The sequence below is a fragment of the Asterias amurensis genome, chromosome 15 (genome assembly GCF_032118995.1).
Source record: "Asterias amurensis chromosome 15, ASM3211899v1".
Taxonomy (NCBI): Eukaryota; Metazoa; Echinodermata; class Asteroidea; order Forcipulatida; family Asteriidae; genus Asterias; species Asterias amurensis.
In genome coordinates, this window is record NC_092662.1 from 137,657 (window position 1) to 149,894 (window position 12,238).

Consider the following 12,238-nt stretch of genomic DNA (forward strand, 5'->3'; position numbering starts at 1 on the left):
TTGTGTGAAGAATTGAAACAAAATTATAGAAAAATTTATTTAAAAAATTACCCCAAAAATTTCCCAACTTATCTTGTTAAAGCCATTATACACTTTCGGTAAACAGTATTGTCCAAGTCCCACACTTCGTGTATCACAACTTATATATAAAATAACAATCCTGTGGAAATTTAGGCTCAATCGGACATCGGAGTTGGGAGAAAATAACGGGAAAACCCACTCCTGTTTTTGCGCGTTTCGCCGTGTCGTGACATGTGTTTATAACAAATCCGTAATTCTCGTTAACGAGAATTTATACTGTTTTACCGTTTTCTCAAAAAGTAAAGCATTTCATGGACTAATATTTCAAGAGAAGTCTTTCACCATTACCTTCTGTAAACCCTGTAAATTATTTATAAATCTGTGAACTTTTTTTTTTTTCTGTACCGAAAGGGTCCAATGGCTCATCCTTTTGGACTGTGAAGGGGGTGTAGCACTGTTTGAACCACAAGAGTAGGTGGTATCACCTCCATGGTGGCATTGGTCCCTGGTGACAGTTGATTTGAGTCGACAACTGAAATAAGTTATTATAAGTGTAGCCCTCCCCTTGAGCCATCTGGCCAATTGTGAGTTGGGCGATATCGAATCATTTCTTTAAAGGTTCCTTTAAGTAAGCAATTTGTTGAAACATTATACCCTAGCTCAGAGGAATAGGCTACAGTGAGTTGGTTGTCAAAGAACTATGACAAACAAACAGAAATACTATCAACAGCGAAACTTACACAAAAAGTTCACAAAACAACTTTCTAATTTAATTCATTATTTTACTTAACAACTGAAATGCATATTATTCACATCATTTTTGTTGTAGTTATGCAAATGCTGCCCAACAGACCCGATGTATAAATATATATACAACATTCTAGAAAACATTACTTTTGTGGATGTACCATGACAACAACCCCATATGTAACCAGGTAACTAGAACGAAACATCCAAAAGGCTTCACAGTGCATATAAGCATGTAATCTGTAAAAATATAATATTATATTAACGTAAAGCATAAAAATGAGCCCTGTTACGGTGTCTCATCTAAGGTATTAATGTGAATAAAAACCTACAATCTGAAAAGATCAAAATAATAAATTTGTTTACTTATGGACATATCATTTCTTATTTGCAGTTTTACAATATTTCATCAATTATTTTGCTAAAAAAAATGTTCAAAAGATATTGTGTTGACAATGTTGTGACAAACAAAAATTAATAAACTTGATTTTGTTGTGAATACAAACCTAACAACAACAACAAATGATTATTCCACAAGTTAAAAGAACATAATTAGTGTCGACCTTACCAAGAAATACAAAAACAAAAGTAAAAGTTCTATGTAACAAAGGTGTTATACAGTTTTTGTGGAGCTGATAAAATAGTCACAGCAGTGTTGATGGTTTAAATGATGATCAATGATGTAATACCGAAAAATAAAAAATGAAAACTTGGACTACTGCCGAGGATATAGATATTTTGTAGATCTTTTTATAAATAATTGCCTACTCCAGGATTAATCAAGTTTTTTTAATTGAATTGAATTGAATCAGAAACTACAAACTGGTAGTTTGGTCTTGATTTTTTTTCTGAAACACCTCTACAGTAGATTCACATTATTGCATTATTGTTGTGCAACTGTCTACTCTTATGTGTGTCAATTATAAAATACTACCAACGATTTACTGATTATTGCACAAAAACAAAACATCCTGTACAAAATTTACTTCCACAAATAATTGTAAAATTCCAAGAGCCAACTTTTCAAAATACAATGAGGTATTGTCTTATAAATGTGACATGAAAATTTTTGAAAATAAGGCATAACTTTTTTTTCTAAGTAGGAATTGTGTGAATATTCTGCGGTCTAGGTTTGGAGCCGATTTCCTAGATCTGCTTAGCACATAACAAATACATACTTAGGAGTAATGGGTTACCAGCCAAGAAGACATGAAATGTTAAGTGTTCTTGACTGTTGGGGCAAATAGACTTGCCTCAAACATTTCTCACATTATGTCCATAAATGGTGTTTGGAGCTTTGCATGGTGTGGAGAATAAGAGCAACTATAAATATAAATATTAATAGTAAACTTGCGGGTACAACCATGGGTAAAAACTCTTTTGAAGGAGTGGTGGCTCTGAAAAGAGCCGGTTTGGTCACGACGTTTCGAACAGTATACTCTGCTCATCTTCAGCTTTATGTCCATAGCTTTATTCCATATCAGTTATCTTAAAATACAGATAGCTAATCAACAGTCCTAACTATTCCCTCCAACAATTATAATACATAAGGAAAAGCTGGACATGAGCTTGACTTTTAAAAGCAGACAGCTCATAGTGACAACAGTATTCAGAGTAAATCATTATAGGTTTTCCTGGCCAGTTTCTGCAAAAAATAAACTCTTCTTTTCAGCTACATTGCATTCATTATCGTTTTTGAGCACACATGATTTCATTCTTCTCAATTAGTTTTGTTTCAGACATTCTATTTCATTAATGGATATTCAAGACAACATTTCCACCATTCTTCTGTTGAATTTGCACTGCCTATTTACAACACTGATGACATTGAATGTTGACAGACCCTTGCTGTTAGCTTTGGGGAAATTGAGTTATCTTTGAATTGTGACCTTATAAATTTGAATAATCTTAATTGACATGAATGCCATACTGTTGAAAATGAATTATTCGTTATTGTGACTGTTAATTGTTGAACAAGCGAGATTTCCAAATTAAAATAAATGAGATGGATACTAAATGGAATGTCTGTTTTGTAGAAACTGGCAGGAAAACATCAAACTTTAATGCATTATTTCCCTTAAAGGGTAAAAGCTAGCTAGACACTAAACAGAGAATTCTTTTTTTGTGGTCACACCACCTTCAACATTTACAAATCGTTACACTTCATGAAATCTCTGTTCCCGACATCCCTATGTCCCGACACTCCTAGTGTATTTTCCTTATCTACGCCCAAACCCTAATCCTTACATTAACCCTAACCCTAAAGTGTAAATGATTAATACTGGGGTTTAACAGTCTGAAACCAGATCTTAGAAGGTACATTGGAATGATAGTATGTCCATCTTATAATAATAATAATAATAACCCCTGGAGTTAAAGATTCCAATGAGCTTTTGTGAACAGTCTCCTTAGCACTAGAAAAGTAGATCAAAGAGCATCACCTAATAAATTTGAAGAATATTACAGCATTTTTTATTTACCAGGTAGATTTTAAAAAGTCTGCATTCAGAAAAAGTTTTCCATCACTGTACGACCATAAAGAAAGGGTCCTTTCTCTATGGTACGACTCATACTATACTTAGCCTTGTTTCAAGGTGTTACTTTCTGTGTTTTTACAGTTTAAGGGATCCAACAGCACATCGGACCCAAAATGGCGTTCAGCAAACATGTGACCAAAAAAAACCTGGTGAACTGTATGTTGCAAATCTCTCATCTCAGAATTTTTGTGCTTCTGCAAACACATTTACACATGAGACCCAATTTCATAGAGCTGCTTCAGCACAAAAAGCAGCGTAGCAAACCATAGTTATGCTTACCAGCACAACAAAGTTATCCTTACCAGAATAATGTTACCAGCCAAACTACCATGTCATATGTACAATTTGTGACTGGTACCCTGCTCATTTCTGCTTAATAGTAGCTTTCATAATTCTGTGTGTCAAGACAACAATCGGCAGTAAAAACCCTTGCAGCTAAGAGTTTACTGACAGTCAAAGAATACTTATTTTACACTGACAATAATTTTCAGCTTTAGAAAAAGATCCACAATGTCTTAGTTGAATTCAGAAGAAAATATGGCTCTGAGCAACTAAATTACCCATACTGACTCAAATCCCAGCAACTACTGGCATAGTCAATCATTATTTGTGTACAAATTTCAGTCATAATTCCATACTCCACCTTTGTGGCACTTTGAGCACACATCAACAGAAGACAATTTAGATTGCGCCAACATGAATGACTAAACAACACCTCACTTAAATGTCTGGTATCTCTTTCTCTGAGGCCAATCTCACAAACCCGCTGGAAACACTTCGTCGCACAAGATTTACTAAGCAGGTTGCAGGTTACCAGTGAAAAACACCACTAGATTATTAAGTATCATGACTGGTTTCCTTGCGAGTTCCTGCTAAGCAAAAACATTTTTGTTAAGCAACCCTTTCTGCTCATCACAGCTTTGCTTTTTACTATGTACTCAAGCCTACACCAGAGCGAGGTCTGAAATCTCACATTTCATAGCCTCTTTAAAAATAAATTTGTTACTGAATCTAAGTAATTACTTGCCATACTAGTGTTTGATGGCGCCATTTATAGTCCGAATAGGAAAAGGATGTGCCTCCGTATTGAATAAATATTTATCCAACGGTAATAAGTCCGGCTCATCGCTAAACAACAAGAAGAAGTACTTCAGTGTCTCTCCAAGGAAAAAGCTCTCCATTTTATCTCTGAAGGAGGGTTTATCAGGATTTTTGACGTTACTGATAGAGGAGTAACCGCCCTCTGGGATCTTGGTGTAGCGTTCAAAGGCTTGGAATATCTGCCAGCCCCAGTCTCTATATACTTGGTCTTTGGTGATGCGGTAAAGATAGAAGAAGCTTTCTATAGTCTCTGGTCTAAGGAGATTATGGGCGTCAGCGGGCTGTAATGAAAAGAGAAGAAATTATCAATTAAATTTTCAGTGAAATATTTCCCTCAAATGAAATCATAATCCATAAAACTGTATCTGAAAATCTACCCCAAAAACGTACCAGCTGATCCTGGTGTTAACGACCAAATTAACATCAATGAATTTAAATACTGAAAATTTTGCAACTGATTAATAAGCATAAATTTTCACAGATTGTGTATTTCATGAATGTGATCAATGACACAAAACATGAACACTGTCCAAGATTATTTTGTCAGCTCCACCAATCGTGTATAAGACCTTTACGTTCTGCAGACTAAATCCAGTGATTGCTTTGTCACATGCTGTGATGCTTTGATCAATCAAATAAAGTTACTAAGTAAGTAAGGTTTGCGGTGACACCATGTATGAATTCCTTTTACTGCTTCCTTCTGGAGAAAGATGGTATGAGTTTACTGATCAAAACTCTTCTCAGAGCCACCACAACTCACAAAAGAGATTTCTTACATGGTGTAAATGCAAACCTTACTTACTTAATAGTATTTTCCCCCAAAATCAAGGTAAAACCAAAGGAACTTGTTTAAAGATTTAAGTCAGTAAGAGTGATGTCATCATGTATACATAAAAATCTCACCTTAACTTGAATATCATCCTTTGTGCCAGGCAGCATATTAAAATGTGCAATCTCTGGACTTAAGAATGTTGGCATCTGTGCATACATCTGATAGCAGGTATGGGCAAGACTACGGGCAAGCTCCAGATATGACTCATCAAGGCCATTGTGATATCCTAGGGCAAGGGTACCAGGGAGGAAGCACACTAGATGGTCCTAAAGGGTAACCAATGACAAGGAGAAGATTGTAACTAAACAATGACACAATCAGTTATTGTTTGTACTTTCAGTAAATAGAACTTTTACAATCGTACTACAGAACTGCCAACGCTTGCAGCTTGCAATCAGGGAAATGTTGTGCAACAATCAGGGAGATAAATTAAACTATATAGGTTGTACAACAATCAGGGAGATAAATTCAACTTCATAGGTTGTACAACAATCAGGGAGATAAATTCAACGTCATAGGGACAAGGTTTCCATAGTCAGGGAGATTTCCAATTTGTCCATCAGAACATGGAACAATTTCGGAGTACTTTCTGCAAAATTGGGAAGGGGGGAATTATGTTCATATTGCATGAGCCTCATAGGCCAAGTTTGAGATGGTGGCAAGAGTTCTGGGTATCCTAAATAATCAGGCAATAACAGTCGGTGAGGTCCATTAACAGCGGCCAGCCATCAATGTCTATATAGTATTAACATTACTGTGGCTAACTTACCATCTTGGGTGAGAAGGCTTCATTCACAAGTTCACCCACGAAGACTAAATTATTGGGACCTGAGTGTCTTGTTAAGCGATTTTTAACTCCAGTCATAGCTGCTTCGAAATCCTCTTTAAATCTGTCATATTAAAAAAAATCTGCTGTTTAAGTCAATATAATAATAATACTATCTTTAACTAACAACGCCAAGATACTCTGCCGACATCAACCTCATAGATCTCTCCGCTCTTTTCCCAAAACTTACTCACGACCACAACACCTCGTAGGGTATCAAGGTGGCAGGGCCTGAACGCTTTCTCACACAGCTCACCAACATTATGGAATGCCCTATACCACCTTCACTTAAAACAGCTGCTACCCTAGACATTTTCAAATCCAACCTCAAACCAACCTATTCCATTTTGCCTTCTTTCGTCCCTGGTATTTTTCAGTTTTTGTGAGGTGCATCAAGATTTCTTCCAGTTACGTTAATGCTTAGAGCTGAACCGAGTGTCTACTTGTTCACTTATAGTCCAAAGCGCCTGATCCTAAAGCAACATATCCTTTTAACAATAACAACGTCAACAGTATGTTCAAAGAATTCTATTTCACACAATGCTATTTTAATAAAGACTTACATTTGTTCACTCTTGCCAGTCTGCAGCCATTGTTTTAATAAGTACTCGTAGTAACTATCTGCCCTTGCGCCCAGAGTAAGCGTAGCACGCTGGCGGAACTGCCCTGTGTTAGCATTGATAAAAATGGGCACCAATCCGTCCACTTTCTTCAGCCCATGTAGATGACTCATGACTCGGTCTACGGCATCTTTGTAGATATTGTTTTTGGTGATGAAACTTAATTCTCTAAATTCAATCTGGATTGTTGAGACCTCCGACACAGAGCTGTCTGGTCCCCAGCGGGGTGCATGGGCCTTGCCTGTCTTAAGGTTCACATCAGCGTGGGGTACCTTGCTTTTGGTGTTAAATGCTGGAAGTAGACTGTTGCCTAATATTTTCTGGATCACAAAAGGAAAAAGGGATGATTTTTCATTAGATTTTTTAGTATGTCGTTGATGAGCGGATAAGAGCACCGGACTCAAGCTCTGGTGTTTCTTATCAGCAGCGAGTTGGTTCGGGTCCCGGTCATGACACTTTTGTCTTTAAGCAACACAACCACTAGTGCTTTGTCCTTTGGATGGAACGAAATGACTTTGGTCCTTTGTATTGTTTAATGCCATAAAACTCGGATATACTTTTTGCTAAGAGAAGGGTGTTTCTGGCAGTGGCTGCTGAATGTGCTGCAGCACCTTGCAACATAAATTGATCTGGTAACAACACACACTAAATTACAGATACAATTTTATCTTATAATGTTTCTTTTTGTATAAGTGAGATTTTGTGCTTCGGTAGCTCTATGAACTTGAGCCTTGGTTATCACTTACTGCTTTATCTAAGAAGACTTCATCGTTTGAAAGGTGATAGGCACTTAGTAGTCCCCCTAGTACACGGATGGTCGTCTCAAATAAGTTGACATCTACATTGGGTTTGATGTTCATCTCATTCTCCACCCAATTCCGAGCTTCTTCAAACTCTGAAATCGAGGTCAAAGGTAATATTTTTGAATACTTTGTTTGTGCTATGTGGTACACTTTAAATTTTATGTTATTAAAAATAGGGCCATTTCAAGAGCTTTGAAATGATGTAAATGTTATCTCTGTATTACCTTACTTTTGGAGATTCCAATGTCCAAACATAGCAGGATTCCAATGTCCAAACATAGCAGCTTATGCTTATTAGTAAAAGTTTGTCAACCATATCTCAAAAAATAATTAATCAGAAGAAATAACAATTTTGTTCTGGGGTATCTCAAAGAGTCCAATCAGCACACCAAATTGAATTCCCCCCCCCGACATCCAGGTCAAGGCCTGATACTTCAGAAATGTGCCAATAAAAACTTATAACTTCCTCATAGAGGTGCCCAAAACACCCCTCTGGCTAACACTATGCTTACCTTTATCCAGACCCATAATGTACATCGTGTCCAAAGAATCAATTATAGTAAGTCCTAGATGGAACCATTCATTGTAGGTTTTAGAGATGGGTTTCAATTCATCATGTCCCCATGCATGGGCTCTATAGGCTTTCCATGCATGCTGGAAAGCGGCTACAACTGCTTCTTGCTTCTCATTCTTTGGGCCTGGTGGACAAAAAAACAGGACAAAAAACATGGGTGACATGGCTGAGCGGTTAAGAGAGTCCGGTGGCTTAGTCACTGGAGAGTGGGTTTCTAATCAGGGTCGTGAACCAGGTGTCCTTGAGCAATATGATTTAATTGCTTCTTTCCACCCAGGGCTGTAAATTGGTGCCTGCGAGGGAAGAGATTGATATTGTGTTTGAAAAAGCCATCTGCTCAAGGTTTACGAAAAATATTTCAAAATGGAAGAACTACCAACTAACCATATATGCTGCTCTGACTTTCGGAGTCGTCCTTCCTTTCTTCTGGTTCGTTGTTGGACTCCTCATCCGGGTCACCATCTCTATGAGGGTCAGACTCCTGCTGACCTTTGACCTCTTCATCTCTATTAGCTGCGCCATCATCTGGCACGTGCAGAACTGGTTCCTCATCCTCCCCCATCCTATTATCCTGTAAAGGGTACCAATTTAAATGAAAACAGTTGTTTCAATTAGAGTGCCATGCACATTAACATACTTAGCAGATTTTCTAAAAGAAGATTGTCAATACTTAGCAGCTCTCGTGTAAATCTACCATGGGTAACAGAAACATAAAATCATAAAACAAAATTTGGTGCAACGAAATTTTTAACAACTATCAATGAACTATTTAAATCAGACCAGCAAAACAGCACAAGTTTGACATCATGTTATCGAACAAACTAAATACACTGTACATAAAGGCAGGTTTGCAGTTACACAGTGCAATCAATCTGGTTGCCCCAATATCTATCATGACTTTGGGATAATCATTTACCTTTGGGAGACCCTTATTTTGTCTTAGAATCTGCTGAATTAAACTAACACTGATCTCCATTTTGATACTGTCTCTAAACCTGTTTTTAAATCTAACCTTCAACCTGAACCCTAAATGCTGGTTTATTCTTCCATAACGTGTAAATCTCTTTCGTGGGAGTGTTGGCTGAAAAAGAGCCAGTGTGGCCGGTGTGATAACACACTGGCTCTTTTCAAAGCTAACACTCCCACAAAAGAGATTTACACATAGTTTTACCCGCAAGATGGCTATTTGTGTATAGTTTTTTCCTTCATTCAGCCCCCTTAATGAAACTTTTTCTTAGTAGGCTGACTTTTCACTTTCAGGTTGATCATTAAATGCCGTGTTGGCAACCCTCCCCAAACTGCTATTTTATTAATGAAAACCGATACAGATAATTGAATTGAGAGCTTACATTGTTTGTGAGGTCTAAAAGTAGTACCGGTAGTCGTCAGCTAATAAATGACAATACCAACAACCCCAACCAGATGTTTGAACTATTTATAACACGATGCCAGCTGTTCTGCATACTTTGTCGGAACAGCTAATAATAACAGCACAAATTCAACGAAAGACAATTAACTTTGACTGGAGCCAATCCATCTTTTTGCCAGTAAGCTATATTTTATAAATGTTCTGATCAACACCTTTCATGAAAGTGAGCCCCAGTTTAACTAATACACTACTCTGGTGCAAGGAAAGAACACTCTATTGTGAAACGGTTCACATGTATGTGAAGCAAGCCAGTAATTTCACTAAATAACCTGAGCACAACATTTTTGAAAAAGGGTAAGCTTTTACACTACACCAGATGCAGTCATCTGCCCTGTTTCTTGTGTACAACATAGCAATAAGTCAAATTCTAATGAGACCTGGAGTGCATCAGTCTGATGGGCTTGCCAGTATCCGGGGAAAAAAACAAAACCCAGACCTACAGATCCCTTGCACAACGCGCAGCGCACTAACACACGCCTATCTTGTCCGCCATTTTGAGACTTAAAAAAATGTGCACAAAGGAGTTGACTGCAAAAATATTGGTAATAGTAGGAGCGCATTCTTAGGAGATGCATTCCCCGCCCTCGAAAAAACCCACAATTGCTGTGGTGCCCTGTGCTTTTGCTGTGCCTGGGTAAAGTTCCAATACAAGTGCCCCTTATCAGAGAGAAATCCCTGTGCCCCTTTATCAATGAAGGCTTGAGTTCTGCATTGTGCAAGGGGGTCTACATGTATATTGTACATAAAGACAGGCATGATATTTGGTCCTGGGGAAAAAAAAAGTATGAATGTTTCATTAAGTACACAGGCTAACCAACATGTACACATAGTGAAGGCTGTTATCATGCTAATAGACATATCAGCCTATAAAATCACATTTTCCAGATTTTTCCAAGGGAAAAAGAAAATCAGAAAAGGGAATAAAGTGGGGAGAATATCATGCCTGATAAAGAGAAGAGAAAGCAGATGAGGCACTGAAGAAATGGATACTCACTACGACAGCACTACACTGCAGCGTCATGCTCCAAATAAGACTCCTTTTCAAAACAAATCTTACCTCCAGTGCCCCAGCTGCTGCCCCTTCCCGCGATTCAAAGATTCTGAGCGGAACTTTATCTAATACATCACCCACATGCTGTTGTCTGCCAGGGATCTCTACACCACTTACATGTACAGGTAAGCTTACTGCGACGTCTCCTCGATCTCTGTTCAGCTTTGGTGGTCCTTTCTTGTGGCGCTTAGGTCCTTCCTTTTGGTTCTTGTAGAGGGAATAAGAAAATGGGAAAATTAAGAGTGACAGAATAGGGAGACCACCCAAAAACGGCTAGAAACATGTAGCTCAGTTGGTAGAGTGCCACTGACAGTGAAAGCATTAAAGGTTTCACCAACTTTTTTCTTGCGACTCCAATAATTGATTGAGCTTAAACTTTCACACACCTGTTTGTATGTATTTCATGTATAGGTCAAATCAAGTCTATAGCAATCATGTCAGGCCTCCAGCTTACTCACGGCACCAACACAGCAATTGCAGTGGTGCCCTGTGCTTTTGCTGTGGTGCCCTTTGCAGAGTTCCTATACAAGTTTCAATTTTCCTCAAAGAAAGGCTTCTTACAAGAGGAAAAATTGCTGTGCCCCCTCAAGAACAAAAATCAAGGCCTGCAATGTTACAAACTGAAAAAAGAGGACTTAGATTCTATCGTGAATTCTTAGCTAAAGTTACCATGTCTTCAACTTGTCCATTGATGTCATCAACGACGTTCAATGCTTGCATACGATCATCAAGATTCAACGCATCTCCTCCTATCCTATTATTCCGTGATAGATCAATGTCCGACTCCGATGGACCAGGACCAGGCATCATTAGTAAGTAGACTACACAGACGGCTGTCAGCATCAGCATTATATTGAAGATAGCGCGCTGTAGCCGAGACAGTTGCTTCCAAGCCTGAGATTTGAGAACACAATATTAAACATTATGTTTAAACAAATTCAAATCTGGCCATCAAGTTTGCGCACTCTGAATTTTGTACGAGGATTGAAGTTTGCACCCAACAGGGTCAGGGTCACTAGTTAGTAGTGGAATTAGAAATATTCATTTTAAATATCTTTAATTGTTTTTTGTTTTTTTATATTAATATATAGTCTATAGCAGGCTATTTAATTTATTACTTCCGAATTATAATTATCGTTATTTATACAAATTACAAAGGGCGAATAGAACTAACATTACAAGGTAACATGTGGTGTGCAATTCGTAGGCCACTGTAAATACAAATTAATGTACGATTGTTGTTTAATTAATATCTTTATATATGATTATTTTATAGAATATAATAATCAAACATTTCACACTGTTTTTAGATTTTGAATGTGTGTGTAGGGCCTAAGTTCTTACTTATAATCAAACATTTCACACTGTTTTTAGATTTTGAATGTGTGTGTAGGGTAGGGCCTAAGTTCTTACTTACCCGCCAGCAAGACTGTCTCCTTCGTACTTTTTGGTTGTCGTATTTTTCATCTTCGGCGACCGTAAATGAAATGAAATCCCTCTGATTCTGTGATCCATACATACTGCCTGTCAACTGCTAAAATATATATCGATCAGAAAGCTAGGAACCTTACAAATTTGTGACATATCTCGTGAACAAAATTTCATCCGAAGGATATTTAGACGGAGACATGTTGTGTGGAGGCCGCCATGTTTGTTTCCGGAAGATGACGTGTTGAACCTAGACTTGATTTCAAGTC

General features: G+C 37.7%; 1 protein-coding gene across 3 annotated transcripts; it reads right to left on the reverse strand.

Annotated features, from left to right (window-relative positions):
* Positions 1 to 777: 777 nt before the first annotated feature.
* Positions 778 to 12,218, reverse strand: LOC139948190 (endoplasmic reticulum mannosyl-oligosaccharide 1,2-alpha-mannosidase-like). 3 transcript variants are annotated; one of them, XM_071946254.1, is made up of 10 exons: positions 11,959 to 12,218; positions 11,211 to 11,435; positions 10,659 to 10,748; positions 8,446 to 8,632; positions 8,000 to 8,185; positions 7,431 to 7,579; positions 6,628 to 7,004; positions 6,008 to 6,128; positions 5,310 to 5,504; positions 778 to 4,687 (listed from the first exon to the last, which is right to left on the reverse strand). In XM_071946254.1, exons 1-10 carry the CDS (start codon positions 12,058 to 12,060, stop codon positions 4,337 to 4,339), a joined length of 1,983 nt encoding a protein of 660 aa, XP_071802355.1. In that variant the 5' UTR covers positions 12,061 to 12,218; the 3' UTR covers positions 778 to 4,336. The 3 variants fall into 3 exon arrangements, with proteins under 3 accessions (XP_071802355.1, XP_071802354.1, XP_071802353.1); XM_071946253.1 differs by having other exon boundaries at positions 10,623 to 10,748; XM_071946252.1 differs by having other exon boundaries at positions 10,548 to 10,748.
* Between the last annotated feature and the right edge of the window lie 20 nt (positions 12,219 to 12,238).